General features: G+C 41.0%; 2 protein-coding genes across 2 annotated transcripts; one reads left to right on the top strand and one right to left on the bottom strand.

The window, feature by feature from the left end:
• Positions 1-454: 454 nt before the first annotated feature.
• PSMD10 (proteasome 26S subunit, non-ATPase 10) lies at positions 455-4,589 on the bottom strand. Its single transcript, XM_074835293.1, has 5 exons — positions 4,375-4,589; positions 4,112-4,210; positions 2,920-3,066; positions 2,644-2,810; positions 455-1,618 (listed from the first exon to the last, which is right to left on the bottom strand). The coding sequence occupies exons 1-5, from the start codon at positions 4,486-4,488 to the stop codon at positions 1,465-1,467; spliced, it is 681 nt and encodes a 226-aa protein (XP_074691394.1). The 5' UTR covers positions 4,489-4,589; the 3' UTR covers positions 455-1,464.
• Positions 4,590-4,666: 77 nt separating this feature from the next.
• ATG4A (autophagy related 4A cysteine peptidase) lies at positions 4,667-17,633 on the top strand. Its single transcript, XM_074835296.1, has 13 exons — positions 4,667-4,751; positions 6,306-6,416; positions 7,595-7,666; positions 8,035-8,133; positions 9,401-9,502; positions 10,055-10,127; positions 11,445-11,524; positions 12,353-12,540; positions 12,639-12,717; positions 13,600-13,745; positions 14,320-14,376; positions 15,548-15,659; positions 15,962-17,633. Exons 1-13 carry the CDS (start codon positions 4,742-4,744, stop codon positions 16,024-16,026), a joined length of 1,194 nt encoding a protein of 397 aa, XP_074691397.1. The 5' UTR covers positions 4,667-4,741; the 3' UTR covers positions 16,027-17,633.
• Positions 17,634-17,888: the final 255 nt, after the last annotated feature.

Below are 17,888 nucleotides of genomic sequence, written 5' to 3' on the forward strand. Positions count from 1 at the left end.
TCAATTCAAGTTTTCAGCAGTGCCTGCACAATACACAAGAAGCATTTACTCAGTCAGGTTCCTCCTTCAAGCAAGGTCTGCATGGCCTGAGCTACTCTACAGGCAAGCTGTCCCTCCTGCTCTCAGTAGGCACCCTCACTGAAATTTAACCTGCATTTTGCTTTCTAGGATAAGACTTAAAGTACTTGGTGAAGATATTTGTTTGGTTGTAGGTTTCTGTCTTGCTTATCAAAATAAATTGCAATACCTTAATCCCTACAAGTCAAACTGTAGAAACCGCCATCTTCCATTTCAACCTTTCCCTGCAGCTGAAGAACAAACGTGTTCCATTTCCATACTGTGTAACGGATGGCAGGGTTTCGTCTGACTTGTTCAGATCCCAAGCATACAAGCTATTTAGAAAATATTGGTTTTGTTACATGTAAGTTTAATAAAGTTTTATAACACCAAAGACTGCTGTTTAGGAAAGTCCTTTATTTCACAGAATTTCATCAGCATTGTTTGTTCAGAAGGGGGAAATTTATCCTACTAGTGGCAAAAGTGATCTTTACAACATCAGAACAGAAGGTCACTTTTGAGACTCAGTCTCATTAGCTCTGCCTTCTAATAACTTAACACCAGGATTTGCTATGAGTAAATAGAGATTAAACCAGGCTTCTGTTATAAAATAAGATGGTAAACTGTGAGCGTCAGTGCTACGTAATGGGAGTCAAACAGAACAGAAAAAGAAATCTACAGAAGGAGCAAGAGGAAATAAAACTAGATTGGAAGTACATCCCAGAGAAGTGTCCAGAGCCATCCATTGTATAATAGTCTATTTGCTGAGGTAACCCTGAAACTGTGTCTGCATTCTGCAAGCAGTCCAGTGCACTTCATCAAAGAAAGATTCAAAGAAACAGGCTAACAATAGGTAACAACAGAAAAGCTTTAAATACTCAGAGCTCACTTGAATAAAAAGAGTAAAATTGGATAGAATTATCTAAGTAACTGAGCAAACTGCAATCTACAAAGGGAGAGGTGTAGTTCAGAATAATCTGAAGGAAGAGAATCAGTACCCACAAAAAAAGCAAACAAAAGATCACACACAAATCACAAAGGCTAAGGGAAAAAACAAAGACTCTAGAATAAGTTTCCCAAATAAAATTGACTCTAAATGGTTAAAGCATTTTTGGTCCTGTTGCTTGAAAGACATAATCCTAAATTAGGTTCTGAAATAGAAGGAATGACCACATTTATACAGATCATACTGTGAACTGAAAGAAGACTGCAAGATATTGAAAAATACTTTAAAATCAGTGACCTGTTTAATTAACAGGAAGTACAAACAGTTGTTTTGGCACTGTACTTGAAGGAGATATTACCATGCTGATGCTCATACACAACATCCTAGTTGAACTATCAAAATACAAAGTTTGCAGTCTTAAATACAAGTGCAACAGGAAAGAGTCAAGCCAGAAGTCCCCACTACCCTTCCACCATTCTTTTAAGTATGGCTCCCAGGCCACCCTTTGCCACTTTCAGTGGGGTCAGTTCTTCTTTATTCTCAATGTGAATACTTGCACCGTGAGACACCAGGAGCTTTGCCTCCTCCACTCTCTCTTCATCGCAGGCTAAATGACTGTAATAAGAACAAGAAACCCACAGCCACTATTAAACAGTCCAAGCTTATAAAGAACAATAATTATGCCTTGTCAAAATCACAGCGTGAATATTGGGAGGGGAGATACATCCTAGAGCAACAAAACCACACGCAACCAACTATCTACTCAGATTCCAAAGCCTGCTGTCCAGTCACTCTGCTGGCATTAAGCAACTCAAGAACATTCCTCCTGCTATTGTCCTCGCAACATTAAGATACTTCTTTAGATTACGATTTGGGTCTGCAGTCAATAAAGCTAAGAAGCACATAAACCACAGTGAAATTGGTAAATGGTAATCTCTATTTGAATCGAAAGTGATAAACTAAACTGTATAATGCTTAAAAATAATCTGAAGTAAAGAGTTACTGCAAATGCAGCAAACACTTTTTTCCTTTGGCACAGTATCTTGAGAATAAACGTGTTCCAAGACAATACTGGGTTTTATGTATAGCTAAAATATACTGCTTGATCTTATTGATGGCAAAATCTTGATTACACTGTAGACAAGGCAGAGATTTGCCACCAACTTCAAAGCAGCTAAGGTTTTACCATTACAGATTCAAACAGATCTCTAAGGTAATATCAAAACACTGGACTGACTGTACTTAAATTGCAACTTATTTTCCTTAGAGAAGTGAAGAAAAGCTTCCAAAATCAGTTCTTGCTTGGCAGGACAGAGTAGGCCAGCCTGCAAGACCAGTTTCCTGCGACTTTGATGTCATTAGCTCACTTTCTACCCTCTAGTGGCAACCAAACGTATTCCAAATTATTACAGAACGCGTTCTACACTTCTTAAGTAGATGTAGTAACACAAAGTACGTATGTACAAACACACTTAGGCAACACAGTAAGTATGATTTTCTCAAATCCTTTTTAATTACATCGGGGTGTGAAGCAAGCGAGTATTTTGAGGCAATAAGAAATTTTAAAAAAGAAATTGAAGTAATGGTGTTACATAGAGATCATGCTATATTAAGCAGAATAAAAATAAAAAATTACTTACAGAGGAGTATTCCCTTCAGAGTCCCGTATATTAACAGATGCATTGTGCTGCAGAAGGATCTGTACCATTTTTAGGTTTCCTTTGGCTGCTGCTCTGTGTAATGGGGTGGATTCAAAATGATCTGTTGCATCTGGATCAGCTCCGTTCTCTAAAAGCATGATTGCAATCTGAGTATGGAGAAAGAGAAAGGAGGTGGGGGGAGAAGGAGAAAAAGTTCATGTAACTAAATACTTCTTCCAAGAGCAACACCACCTCCAGCAGCATAGGCAAACATACCTCCTGCTTATTTTTGGAGGCTGCATAATGCAGGGGCGTACAGCCGTTCTGATTGACAGCATTTACATGAGCACCCCTGGCAATGAGGGCTTTCACAATTTCATCTCGGCCTGCTGAAGCAGCAATATGTAAGGGAGTCCAACCAGCCTAGAGAGGCAAGAAAAAAACCCATGTTATTCAAACCAGGAGTTTCAGGCAAAAAATATGGCAAAGCATAACCCCAATACAGACGTGACTACTCATTAGTCATACTGCACATATTCTTACTACTGTAAAGCTAAGCATTATTATCACCAGAGAGACAAGTCTCACGTCCTCTCACACGCCTGCATTCAGTACCTGAAAAAACTGCCAGTTAAAAGGCAAATCACTTCTTATGCAGTTATGCATGGTATCTTGCAGGGCACTGCAGAATTAACAGTAGCATTTTTTTAAGAAAAAGTAAGAGTGGCAGAAAAGAGTGTCCAAAAGTTTCTGCAATCTTTTATATAACCTACCCTCTAATTAAACGGATGGGACAACATTTCCTTCTTTAAGGATGATCTTTAGGATGCTTCACATAATGGAAGCAATTATTTCAACATTGCCTCTAGAACAGTAACAGACCACCGCCCTTCCAACTGTGAAATCACTGAACCCATCACCTAATCTGAAATGCCTTCCCCAGTAATGAGAAGTGTTCAGGGCACTTCATGATTTGGCACAACATATTTATTTAAGCGGTTTACACCGAGATTAAGGTAACATGAAAACCCTCAGCAACAAGCCAAACACCCCCAGTTCTGCAACTTTGTAAGAAGAGTTCTCCTAAAATTCCTTGACAATAAGCAAGGCTTATCGAGTCTCATTATCCCCTCTTCCACATAAACACTGAAATACTTGAACGTGACTTTGTAGTACGCGCTTTTTAAAAGCTTTTACTACCACACCAACCGATCCACTCGCTGACGGGAGGCGGGAGAAAAGGAGGGAAGCGACCAGCGGCAGCCGCTGCCCTCAGCACCACCGGAGCGCTGCTAGGGGCATTCCTGCGGCTGAAACCATGACGGCAAAGGGTCCGGACAGAAACTGCGCCACCAAATTCCCCACACAAACCGCTTCACAGCACCTCCTCAGGCTCCCGGCAGCAGCCCCGCGCCCCAGGCCGGCCCCTCACGGGGGTGGGGAGGCCCGGGTGGGCTGTGACACTCACATCGTCCTTGTCGCCCACAGGCACGCCGAGGCCGAGGAGGAGGTCGGCGACATCCGTGTGTCCCGCCGAGCAGGCCCAGTGCAGCGCGGTCCGGTTGTCCTGAGGGAGGGAGGGAGGGAGGGAGGGAGGGAGGGGGCGGCGGTGAGCGGGCGGCGGGAAGGTGGGGAGCGGGGGGCCGGCTGGCAGGAGCCGCCCCGCGGGGAACGGCCCCATAGGCCGCTCGCTCTCGCCCCAGCGGGCGGGGAAGGCCGCAGCCGGCTGACCTGGTCGGCCTTGGTGGCCAGGGCCCTGTCGCGCAGCAGCTGAGCCCGGAGCTCCTCCAGGCACCCGGTGTAGGCCAGGTTACAGACCCCCACGTCCGACACCGCATCCCCCATGCCGGCGGCTGCCTCGACACCCCAGGGGCGGTGCTTCGGCCCGAGCGCCGGCCAATCAGAGGGGCGCCGGGGCCAACCCAGCCAATCGCACCTACCGCGCCGCGGGGGTTGCCGGGGTTTGTAGTCCCAGGGGCGGGAGGCGGGGCGCTGCCGCCGCCGGCGGGACTACAGCTCCCGGGGCGCCGCGCGCCGCGGCCGTGTTGTGCCTCCGTGTCGGGGCGAGGAGGAGGAGGAGGATGGTGACAGCGGGAGGATGGAGTCGGGTGAGGGGCGGCGGTGGCGGCAGCAGCGCGAGGCCGCGGAGGGGGAGCGGGGCGGCGGTGGCGAGGGGCCAGGTCGGCGGCTAGCCCGCCCCAGGGGCCACCAGCGGGGCCGCGCCGCGGCGGGAGGCGCCCGCGGGCTGAGGGGAGAGGCGGGGGGTGGGGTGTCGCTGCCCTCTGTCGTGCCTGGCGGGGAGGGCCGGTGCCCCGCGGCCTCTCCCGGGGGCAGGGGGCTGCTGGCGGCGGCGGGGGCTCGGCCGGGGCGGCCTGAGGCCGGTGTCGCCGCCGCTAGCCCCGGCGCCCTGCGGGGAGCTCTCTGCCGGGCTTCGGCGGTGGGAGGGTCGGGGCTCTGCGGGAGGGGAACGGGAGAGCCGGGAGTTCCTTCCCGGGTGGTCTGAGGTGCTGTACGGCAGCGGGTGCGGGAGGGAGACATGGCCGCGGCGGGGGGACGCGGCTCTCCCGGGCTGGGTGTCGAGGGGCGAGAGTGTTTTAAGTCTTTGGACTCGCAAAGAGACTGTTTACTCTGTAAGAGCAATGAGTGATGAGTTTTCTGACGGAGAACACAGAGCACAGTGTGAGGGGTTCTTTTGCTCTGCAGACAGCCTTAAAGAAGTTTATAATGTTTTTTTAACAGCTGCCTGCGCTAAGATGCAGGGAAGGTCTAGCTCAGTGCTTGGCAGCACTGGCCCGGGGTTCTCGAATCAGAGGGTGATGCAGCTCAATTTCACTGCCGATTAATACTTTTACATGAAACGTTTTGGCTTTTTTTTAATGTTTACCTGCTGATTATTCATTCTTTATACTGTATATATGTGCACTTACTTGAAGAGTAAAATATAATTGTTTACTTTCGCTTTCAACTTTAGTTTTTTAGCAGTATATTCCTTGTTATCTAAAAGAAAGGATTTTACATTCATTTTTATGCTTGAAGGCCTGTTTCACTCTACCACAAAACCCTGCTTCAATGAGCTAAAAAATGATTGAACTGTCTTCTTTTAGTAGTATTAATTATAATTTGTTATTTACACTAAATAGATTTAGTGTTGAATAATAATAATACACTTTTTTTTTTTTCTGAAGTGTTTCAAATCTCAGTTAGGAAGGTAAAACCCAGTGTTGCTAACACTTTTCACATGCTTCCCATTAAGCACAAGGCCATAATCACTAAGTGGCAATATTGTACATTTAAAATCAAGCATGGGCACATACACAGTGATGCCTAAATTGTTTTTTCCTTTCCTCATTTCCGTGAATCAAATCTTACTCTCACTGCAGTCATCCTGAACTTCTGCTACTGGCTTCAGTCAGACTGCTTATAATCAAGGTGTCAGCCATGTTATTCTCTCAGCACTTGCTGAGGATCAAAATAAAAACCAGCCAAGACATGGGATATTTCAGTGACAGAACAGCTTGTTAAAAGGAAAGACTAAATGCAGCTGGCAGCACTGTTCGGAAGACCCAAAGACTGCAAACACTAGCTACAACTAGTTCAGTCTAAGAACTCATAAAAGAACAAAGGGATAAAATGGAGTTTGAATTTTGTGTATTCCTGTTCAGTTTTATCTAGGTACGAAAACCAGATCACTATTTTGTCTGACTACTTAGAAGAATTTCCAGAAACCGATGAGCCAGTGTGGATTCTGGGAAGGCAACACCACCTAAACACAGGTATCTTCATAATGAAAACTATCTGTCAAATCTGTAGAGTGTTCACAGATTCACGTGCAGCACCTCCTGATTTCCTTAAGTTCTCTACATGTCTCATGAGAGAAGTTTATTTTTCTCTGTCATCAAGGAACCAACTGTAAGCAGTGGCATTCATCCTATAATGAAACCAGTTTATCAATGTACTTTCTACTGTAAATCATGCAAAGAGATCTTGTAGCAAAGACTAGTCAGGTATGAGGCTGGTCACTTCTCAACATCAAATGCCTCAGAAATAGATAAATAACTTCTGGGGAATGTTCTGTATTACTAATGTTATTTTCCCTTGAGGGATGCTGTTTGCAGCCTGTTATTTGCAACTAAAACGATATTTCAAAATAATAATAATAATAATTTAAAAACATTAATCTAGGGCATGTACTGTATTTTGATGAAAATAAATATAAGACCTAAATGTCATAGCAGAATGCTGTATTTACACACCATAGAAAAATAAGATTTCAGAAGTGAGTTTTACTCCTTGGGGAGAAGCCAAGGCATCCTCCTGTGTTCCATGTCGCAGGCAGTGGCCGTCGATGCAGGCGTGGTGTTCAAGGACAGGCAAGGGTACCGCACACAGCCTTGGTCGGCTGAAGGGTCCCTTGAAAAGGCCAGTCAGTCTGAGCCACAGCTCAGAGAAAATGCAGCAAATAAGATTCTTAAGAATTCTTCAGAGCCTTTGAGAGAATTCTGTAATTGCATGTGTTAAAAAAACCCAGAGGGATTTAATGAAATTTAAAATTATTAATCTTTTCTTAAAATGACTTTGTATGGGGTTTGGAGGTAATGCATAATTCCATGTTGAAATTCTTGTAGAAATTCTTCACCTTTCTTAACTTGCTTTACCAGTTCTTTCCTGAGGACATAGTTCTCCATCATTGTTTCATTCAAGCTGGGCATAGTCATTCCAAACACCTTGTAAAAACTTCACTGGGTAATAATTACTTCATCCTTAATAAGTTCACTTTAATTAGCAGTCTACAAAAGCTCTCTGTTTTTAAACAGCTAAAAATATTTTAAGTATTAAGGGTCTTACATGTAAAAGCTAACAGGAGTCTTCTGTGCACTCTATATATTGACTGTACAGGGAAAATTAGAATTTTTCTATTTTAATAATTTCTTTCCTCTTAAAAATATTCCAGACAAATCTAAGTTATTGTTGGATATAAGTGCTCGTCTCTGGTTTACATATAGAAGAAAGTTTTCACCTATTGGTGAGTATGCAGCAGACCCGCTGCCTTTTTATAAATTAGATAGCAGGATTAGTGATGTTATCGTGGACATGTTATCATAAACAATTGATTTTTACAGTATTAGAACATTTTGAGCATCATTTTAACTGCTTATGCAAACAAAATATTAAAGCTATTAAAAATTGTGTTTACTTGTACCTGCATATAATCAGGTCTTCATGTTTGTAGAGCAAGCAGTAAAGTTAGACCAGCAGTATGGAAAGAAAAGATCTTGCTCAGTGCCTTTGATCCATAGGGCGGTTGTTAAGAGAATTTTAAGTCTGAAATTTTCTCTGTGGCTCTGCGCTCATTTTAAAGCCCATATTGATTGTAATGAACGTTTCTAACAGGAGGCACCGGCCCTTCCTCTGATGCTGGCTGGGGATGTATGCTGCGGTGTGGGCAGATGATGCTGGCGCAAGCACTGATCTGCAGACACTTAGGAAGAGGCGAGTACTGTTGCTGAGTGAACTTTGGTGGTGTTTGGAGACTGTTTATTTTTTATTGTAGTCTTCCATAAAAACAGAAAACCTAAATTTATGAATGAAACTTTCTCTGATGCCCTGATAGAAGTTACTAGTGAATTATTGTTGTCTGATGGGGTGAAATCATGCCAGCCGTAAGTAGAGAAATAGAAACAGAGGGAGGACAAGCAGGGAATCCCACTGTAGTTATTTTATAAATCTTTCTGAGTAATACGCAAGTTGAGGTCAAGGGAAAACCTGCCACCCTGGGTCTGAGTTCTTACCCTTCTCTTCATTGCTTACATAGCCACCAAATGCTCGCACACAGTGACGGTGTGAATAGTGACATAGTGATAGACATCATACAAAGTACTTCACAGACCACTCACCCGTCACCAGCCTGAGGTGCAAACCCCACAGCAGAACCCATTAGTGCAAGCTCTTAAGCCTGCATCAACACCTACATCCCGGGATCACGGGTGAGTATCATAGGTCTGGTCTGTGTGTAGCTGCTGTATCAATTAAATTACTGCGGTGAGGTCTGTAATCCTTACGCTGTTGTGCTGTGGTTTCTACAGCAGTGTGCTTTATGGGTTCAGCTACTTCAATAACTGAATCCACAGAAAGATTTATCCACTTGAATAACTGAATCCACAGAATGGAGGTGCAAAGACTTAACTGAAGGAGCAGGCAAACAAACAAATTAGCTGAGAAAAAGTAGAATATGAACTTGTAGTACGCAACTACTTTGTAGTATCATCAGCCCTGTGTATGTACTTCTCTGTCAGTAATGGGAGGTAAGTTAGAAGCAAGAGAATACGTGGTAAAGCTGTGTTCTGGATTTTGCTGTGGGAGAGGGCCAATGTTATGTTTGGACTTTGCTTTATGGATCTTATATTATTATCTTAGAAATGCTTACATTATGCTTAGAAATCTAACAAAATCTAAACAGAGCATATAGTTTTAAACAATCTTGGAAGCTCACAGACAGCAATAGCTATCAATTCTCAGCAGTGATCGCTCAGAATATAGTTGCAGTTGACATTTTTATTTTCCCAGTTTTCACAATCTAGCCTGTGATGATAAAGGACAGCTTCATAATAAATGACAAGGTGTGGCTTCTAGGAACTCGAAACAAAATGTAAATATTAGAGATGAATTGTACATTAAGTCTTTCAACATCTCATTGTATGACTTTGTACGATATGATGGAAATATTATTTTTTGATCTGTATAACTTTCTTCCTGTAAGATTGGCAATGGGAAAAACACAAAAAACAACCAGAAGAATATCACAGAATCTTACGGTGCTTTCTAGATAGAAAGGATTGCTGTTATTCCATCCACCAAATGGGTAAGAACACACATCAACTTTTTTTTTCCCCCCACTGAAATTCCTATTGTGTTGCAACTTTCTAATTTGAAATATGTTAATTCAAAATTTTATAAAGGTGATTATGAAGACAATGTGTATGTTTATATATAAATAAAAATGCATGCAAATAGGTACAAAGTATAATAATTCAGAAATGTTACTCATTGAGACCTAAATAAATCTGTATACTAGAATCTAGCTCTTGATGAAGTATGTAAGCCTTGGGTACCAGTGTGGATAGTATTAAAATAGACAGTCCTGAAGCTTATTGCTGTAATCTTTAATAAAGGACACTAACATTTGTAATTCTCATTACAGTTTAGAAACTTCTTGTAAAGGAACTAGCAGTCATTAAGATTTGAAAAGAGCATAGATTGAGAAAATAGTTGTTGTTGCTAAATACAGTTTGCAGTTGCTCTAGAATGTATGACAAAATATTAGTAGGTCATGCTATTTAACATACATTGTAACCAGACTCTCTGTGTTTTGTTGTGGTGGTTTTTGTGTCTGTGTTTTCCCTCATAAAAACAGCACAGATGGGTGTCGGAGAGGGGAAATCAATTGGAGAATGGTTTGGACCAAATACAGTTGCTCAAGTACTAAAGTAAGTCAGATCACACTAGCTCATTCAGAATGTACTCCCCTGGGGCAGCTAAGCTCAGTTTTAAAGGCTGGTCTCCCTCAGAATCAGGAACATACACACCATGTGTTTGTAAGCACAGTGCGTGCCATGATGCTGCAGCCTGGCAGGCAGGTACTGAGTTGGGAATGGGTGAGTTGTGAATTTTAATATACCAAGAGCCTGGGGAAGACCAGCAAGAAGGTCTCTCCTGCTGTGGCGTCTCCATGCCCTGACCAGTAAGCACCAGAGACGTGTTCCCTTCCACAAAACAGCACAGTGCAGATTTGTGTGCCACCTTGCAGATTAGAGTGCTGGTATGAAACACCAGAGTGAAGGCAGCCAGGCCCAGGAGGGAACCCAACTGCATTTCCTCACTGAGCTCCAGTTCTGCCTGAAGGCTGCTTCACAGAGCAGGGGCAGCTCCTCCTAGTCTCAAAGTCACACTTCAAAGAGTTGACTGTTCTGTTTTTGAGGGATAGGTGGAGATGCCAGATCTCAAGTGGAGGCTAGACTGCAGCTGAGTGCTCAGCAGCAGTTCTTTGCAGCCCTGGGACAGACATACATTCTGGAGAGAGAGAGAGAGGAGCTAAAGCATGCCCTGGCCTCCAGCTCTTTTCACTTACAAATTCTTCATGGCTTAGTGCTCATATACAGGTGTTTCTGGCTTATTTTAGACAGCTGACTCAGCCTGTGCAGCTTAATAGTGTAGCTCTGTGCCCCAGCGTTTTGGATTTCACACAAGTGGACAGAAACCCGTGTGCTGTAATGCCTCCCTCCTAATTTTTGGGTGCTGAAAACCTTTAGCTGATCAAGGTTTTAATGCCCCAAGTCTGCTGTCCACACACGCACAGAAATAGTTCCACTGAATGTAGTGGAACTTATTATGCAAAAAGTAATGTGCAGAAGTGGCACAGGAATGTTTTCCTTCCCTGGACAATGCCAGGCACAATGGGCAGGGTCCCAATGGAGAGGCTGTTAAATGCAATAAAATGTAATAAACCTAATTATGTGGTTGAGCTGTTACTATCACTGCATTTGGCAAAAGGACAAAACAGTTTTCACATGGTACAGTGTGTGTACTTTTCCTGGTACCACTCAGTATTTATTTTTCTAAATATATTAAACATTAAATATTCAAAGTGATCTTTCTATTACATGGAGACTTAAAAAAAAATCCAACAAATATGTTTTTCCAAAGAAACAATTTTTTTACTGAAGGACCATCTAATTGTCCTGAATGAAAAGCTACTCTCGTGGTCCTAATTAGTTTCTATTAATTATTACCTTAATGTTTTCTAGGAAGCTTGCTTTATTTGATGAATGGAATTCATTAGCAGTTTATGTATCTATGGACAACACAGTGGTCATTGAAGACATCAGTAAGTGAAACATTAGTTCTCTGGTTACAGTTTTTGATTTGACTCCACTTTCCTGAATGTATCTAAATATGAACAAAATACTTTTGGGCCATCCGTGCTTGTTTGCAGGGTAAGAAAAGGAATAAAGGAAATGCAAACTGAGGTTTTGGGTGTCCAGAACTAAAGCTAACACAGAACGATGGAGGCCTTTTTGGTGGCCAGCTTAAATACCACGCAGTTTGGGAGAAGATGGAGTTTGGCCTGTGCTGTCTAAACTCCTACCCTAGAAATGGAATGAAGTTGCAGTATGTAGAAATACACAGTTTTTAATACAGAGTTTGCCAAAGAAATGTGCTTTTGTCAGGCAAAAGAGAAGCCAGGGGCAGATCCTAGAGAAACACATGGCCAGGCTTAATTTTCAGTTTTAAGAAAGGTGGGTTTACAAGTGGTATTTAGCCACAGCCTATTTCTACTTTAGTCCCTACTTATTTTACATTCACATCGTTGGAAGTGAAGAGTTTCTAATGCTATCATCTTTGCTGTTTCATTTCCCTGACATTTCATGGGCAAAGCTTGACAGTATTAATAATGCTAGTAGTGAATGTAACTTCAGTCTTAAATTTTCATCCCCCAGTCTTTTATCTCATGTCTCACTAATGTGCCAGCACATACTCTGTCTGCTAGAATTACTTCTACTAAATAGTTACAATTTCCATGCCCTGCTCCTTTTGTCTTAAAACAGGAGCTCTCTAAAGAGGTCTGGCAAAGTAGCTTAATTCATGATGGAGACGCAGATCTGCTCTGCGTTCCTTCGTGCATTTACTGATTTCTGTTTCTTTTTCCCCCCAGAGAAAATGTGCTGGTCCCCTCCCCAGAGCAGCAGTGCGGCCCACAGCAGTGCACATGTGCACAGAAGTGCTCTTGGCCGAAATAAGAACACAGCAGGATTCTGCACAGGCTGGAAGCCCCTCTTGCTTATTATACCTCTACGGCTAGGGATAAATCACATAAATCCAGTATATATCGATGCGTTTAAAGTAAGGGGTTTTTTTCAGTTAGTTGTTTGTTATTGTGAAATAAGTTCAGGTATCTGTTATATCAATAAACCAATTTCATTTTTCTCCCTTTGAACTAGGAATGCTTTAAGATGCCACAGTCTTTGGGAGCATTAGGAGGGAAACCAAATAATGCCTATTATTTCATAGGATTTTTAGGTAAGGAAAAAAGAAACTTACTCCAAATATGCATATGATTGAAAGAGAAAGGGTGGTTGTGGTTGTTTTTGGAAGGGGAAATAGTAAGCAGTTCAAGCATGAGAAAAAAGTAGAAACAAAGAAACATACCTCAAATACTTCAGGAACAGTGTGATATCACCCTTACAGGAACAGAAAAGTAGCAGCAAAGCTTGACATAAAAATAAGTAATGATATAAGCAAGAACAACACACTAAGAATAGCTGATAGCATTTGACAAGTGTCGAATGTCACTACTACTAAAATACTGAATTTTTCCTAATCATTAATACTTCCTAATGAAGGGTGTCTTTTTTTTTTATTTTGCTTCACAGTTTTCTTAAATTATTTTCTTGTATTTCAAACTTTTTCTGATAGCAGTATCTTTTTCACCCTTCTTCCATGTCTTTCAGATTTCCCCCCAGTTGGAGCCATAACTTTATGGATTTTTTTTTTTTCTTCCTTCTATAAAACCTGAACTGTTTTATTCAGACTTCTTTGTTCCAATTTCTGAATGAATGCCTAATGGGATTAGAGATTGCATTTGTGGTCATCCTGTACCTTTTGATCTGTGGAATGTTAGGGATTATAACAGTTGAGATTTTCACATAGAAAAAGGAAAGTATGTGACAAAGGTAGAACAAACCAACCAAAAAATCTACAGTAATAGGTCATAATAGAAAATGATACTAAATACCCTGTGAGAAACTATTGTGTCTAATTTTCCAATTCTCTTAAAGACTCCCTAGCTAGAAAGTCTAGATATGGACTGTGATGATAATCTAATTTCTGTTTTACAAGTCTAGATGGAATAAGTGCTTATTAGTCTTGCTTATTATCAACATCTGGATTTTACCCATACAGGCAATGAGCTGATCTATTTGGACCCTCACACCACTCAAAGTTTTGTAGACTCAGAAGAAAATGGTACAGTTGATGACCAGAGCTTCCACTGCCAGCAAGCCCCACACAGAATGAAGATCATGAATTTGGACCCTTCAGTAGCTTTAGTAGGTGTTAGGAAGTAACAGATGTGTGTGCTTTATTTCAGAGTAATACCTCTGTATATTGATAATGCATTTCCTTCAGCAGAATCAAGTCGTCTACGATCTAAAAGTGAAGACGTGGTAGTTTATATATAAACTGCATTGGATACATTAATCTTAGGTCAAGCAGGGAAGTGACTGTATCCTAGGGAGCTAATTCATATTCTTTACTGAGCAGCATTTACCTTTTGCAAGAAGTGTTTTGAAGGTCAAAGCAAGGAACTGAATCAGGTTTCCTTAGTTTATTCCATCACTACCATATATGCATGGTCACTCTGGACAAGTTACTTATTTTATATCATAATTTACAAATCCTTAAATGGAATTACTTGTGACATATACTGGATGACTTCTACAAGAGTACTGTGGTAGCTGAAGAAGTTAAATCTCATCCCATGCCAGTACTCTTTGGTTGGGTTATGGGTGGTTGTCACTTGAGACATGTTTCTAAAGCTCTAAACAATGCATAAAGATACCACAGCATCCTTCACTCATTGACATACTGTTATTATTTAATATTCCTACTTTTTTCCCTTAGGGCTTCTTTTGCAAAGAAGAATGTGATTTTGATAACTGGTGTAGTCTTGTACAAAAGGTAATACTACTATCTTTATTTGCTTTGGATGAAATAATGTATACTTTTTTTTTAAAAAAAAAAAGGAAATTCCCATTACATCTTTTTCTGAGCGCAAATTAAATGAGGCATAGAGAAGAATGCATTAATGCATCAGGGTAAGCCAATACTACTGACTTGCTAAGTGAAGCTTGTTCAGCATTTTGACAGCCATGAACCCTGCCACTTGGCAAACGAGTGTAAATATATACCCTTAAGTTTTTCTTTTTTTAGCACTACTCTTGTTACTGGCTAAAACTTACTCATTTACTGAGAAATAAATGCTAGAAGTAAGTTTTAACTGCCATGTTGTAGCTATTTATTTATTGATTTGCTTCCTGATCCTTTTTTATTGTTTGACATAATATACTGTTACATGTTCTAATTACGACTGTTAGTCCCTGGTACCACAAAAGATCTGATTCTCTAAGTGCTGAACCCCCCCAGCTCCTGTGGGACACCCAGATGGTGCTTGCTGCCACAAGAAAAGGACTTTAGGACATTTCTGCATGCACTTGGTATACTAAGCAACAGAAGTATGAATGTGAAGTTAACACCAACCTCTGGACATTTATTTTGAAAAAAGGCTAAGGAAAGCAGTTTGTAAATAACTGAAATACAGGATATGATGTAGCTTACCTGATTGAAGAGGAGTGGAATTTGCCTTCAATAATAACTTGTTTCTCCTGATCAAAACCTATCCTTCAAAATCTGTTGGGTTTTCTTGGAGCTGATAGATCTACATTTTGTTCCCATTGATCAACAGAAAACTTGAACACAGATAGATCCATGCAAGTGATTTTCTTTTAAAAGGCAGAAAATATTGTATGTTCTTGGTGTCTGCTTGCTATATGTAAACAAAATTATATGTGTCTGAATATCAAAGCTAGTTAAAACACACTGATAACTTGTGGGACCGTTCAAGAGATCTGTCTGCCAGGTGTGTTTTCAACTAGGAAAATATTAGAGATCTGTGAGGCAGGGATTCATCATGGCAGGGACTTGAAGTAACAGGTGTTCACTGTATGTCTGCATAAAGCCTTTGGGTTTTGACAGACATACATAATTAAAAACGTTTTTAATGAAGCAGACATTTTTTGTGTTTGAAGGTTCTCTTGAGGCATCTTTTAAAATGACAGTATTCTGTCCTCAGGAGATCCTAAAGCAACAGAGCCTACGGATGTTCGAGCTGGTCCAGAAGCACCCACCGCACTGGCCTCCTTTTGTACCGCCAACAAAGCCTGAAGTGACAACCACGGGAGCAGGTGTGGTACCGACTGACAGTGCTCTTGTGCAGCAGAGTGGTCCTCGTAGGCCAACAGAACAATGATCACAGCCAGAATAGCTGTGCTTTCCTAAGTGTCAAGCAAGCACCATGTGGCTAAATACCTTATTCCTACAGAATATCAGACAGTTATCCAAACAGGCCACATACAATTGCTAGCACAGATATATATATATATATATTTTAATCTTACAAAATACCTTGAAGGACACGTTCCAGAAAAGGGGTTTTTTGTTGTTTTTTCTTAAAGGCATGTCTACAGATTCTATTTTTTTTTTCCAGAACTCATTGAATCTACTGACAAGCTGTTTGAATTGGAAGAAGAATTTGAAATCCTGAGTGTATGAAGAAAACTGTGGTGACCCTTCTGAGTATTGAACATATTGCTAATATTATTGCATTGACTTAAATCAAACAGCCATGTTAGCCCCAAAGTGCCTGAAGTTACAGATGACAGAGCACAAAAACCTAGTAGCATCCAAAACTCCGACAGGGACAGTTCCTTCTGTCAAAGAGCTTCCCCAGATGGAAAGGCAGTAAAAGATCTTAAGATGACCCTTAAAGGGAACCTCTTTCTAATGTGTGTCTTTCCTGAAGACAAATGGACCTTTGAGATTAAGGCAAAAATAAGTATATCGATGGGCTGTATGTTTGGAGAAAGGGATAACACGAAACAGATATTTCTTGCTCTCATATAATGCAATAGTTTAGTTCTTAAAGCAAAACAGTCTTCAGTTAAGGAGGATGTTTACTTCACTTCTGTTCCCTCCTGTGGGCTGCATCATAGAAAAAGTACATTGTCTTGTTTAAAAGATCGACTGGATCAGAAGCAAATTGTTTCCTTGTTAAATATTTTAACATGTATTTGAGCAACCACACTTTATTACAAAAATGTTTCTGTAAAAGGAACTATGTCTAATGTATACGTTTTGCAATAGCCTTCCTGTTTCTGGGAAACCTCAAGAGGAACAGGAGACTCAAATAGTTGATGTAGATCACAACCACTGCTATAGTTATGATATATTCACCTTGACCTTAAAACTCAAATCATTAAAACTTAGGCTGACTTTTCTTTTGGAGCTAAAATGAGTCAAGGGTGGTTTAACTGTACCTTATTTATTTTAAAAAAGATTTACACAAGTTTCTCTGTTACAGCACTTTATCTGTGCATCTAATAAATTTCTTAAGCTTTTCATAGGTTGTATGCTGCTATATTTTGTTAATCTGTTTGTGTGAATTAAATATAAAACCAGGTTATCTTAAAACTTAATATATAGGCATATGCAAATTACTTAATTGTTGGTTTTTGACTTGTTGCCTTTTGAAATCTGTCTTGGTAAAAGTGCCTTAATTCTACAGGTTTATCAGAACAGCCTGGGTGGTTTTGTTTCTGAGGCAGAGTATTTCTCTAGCAGCCATAAGAAAACCTGCTCAGAATAATTAAAGGCAAAGATCTCTTAATCCATCATAAAGTTCCTTTTTACTATCAGACAGTCCCCATTGTGGTCATTTTGTCATGATAGTGTAATGGACATGAATCACAGTTTCATCTTCACCAATAAATGACAACAAAGAGAAACACTGAATGCTGTCTCCTCTCACGTGCACTTCTTGACCAGGGCCAGTGGGATTTACAAGAAAATAGTTAACCAGATCATATTTCATCTTGTTTGCCTTCAGCGTTTATTAACCACAGTTTGGAAACTATACACTTAGAAAAAATAGCATTTTCTTCCCCTCTCCATGGATTAGCTGCATGGTTTTTTTTTTAAAAATAAACCATTACTTCTTAATTAAGTTCATGTATTAATTACTGTTCATGTAACAGCAATTGTAGCCCTCTCCACAGACAAAAGTGAAGCCCTTGCTCTGAAATGCTCAGTTTTGAGCAGTAACTGCTAAAAAAAAAGGAAGCACATAACTTAAAAAATAAAAATAATTTTAAAAAAATCAATCAGTGGAGTATACTTATTCCCTACATAGTTCTTAGCTGTTTCGTAAACACTCTTCAGAGAGGAGGTCTTGGCCCTGCAGACCTTGAAGTATTCTTGGGGGGGGGTAAACAGATTTATGAAAAGGGGGCTGGTGATGCACCTGACAGAATGGTTTGTGTGGCCAAAGGCTGGGCTTGTTGATCCTGCTGGAGTTCGGACACCGATAGCAGTGGAGCCAGGTTACTGCAGCAGAGGCAGCTCCCTAGAGATAGCGG

The sequence above is a fragment of the Strix aluco genome, chromosome 10 (assembly GCF_031877795.1).
Source record: "Strix aluco isolate bStrAlu1 chromosome 10, bStrAlu1.hap1, whole genome shotgun sequence".
Classification (NCBI taxonomy): domain Eukaryota; kingdom Metazoa; phylum Chordata; class Aves; order Strigiformes; family Strigidae; genus Strix; species Strix aluco.

Bases quoted from the DNA above. Each gene is read 5' to 3' on its own strand.
- PSMD10 (XM_074835293.1), bottom strand. From the start codon at position 4,488: ATGGGGGATGCGGTGTCGGACGTGGGGGTCTGTAACCTGGCCTACACC. The intron at 4,211-4,374 runs GTCAGCCGGCTG...TCCCTCCCTCAG, and splicing joins TGGCCACCAAGGCCGACCAG to GACAACCGGACCGCGCTGCA. The intron at 2,811-2,919 runs GTATGTTTGCCT...CTCCATACTCAG, and splicing joins CCTCCAAAAATAAGCAGGAG to ATTGCAATCATGCTTTTAGA.
- ATG4A (XM_074835296.1), top strand. The intron at 7,667-8,034 runs GTGAGTATGCAG...CGTTTCTAACAG, and splicing joins AAGAAAGTTTTCACCTATTG to GAGGCACCGGCCCTTCCTCT. The intron at 10,128-11,444 runs GTAAGTCAGATC...AATGTTTTCTAG, and splicing joins ACAGTTGCTCAAGTACTAAA to GAAGCTTGCTTTATTTGATG.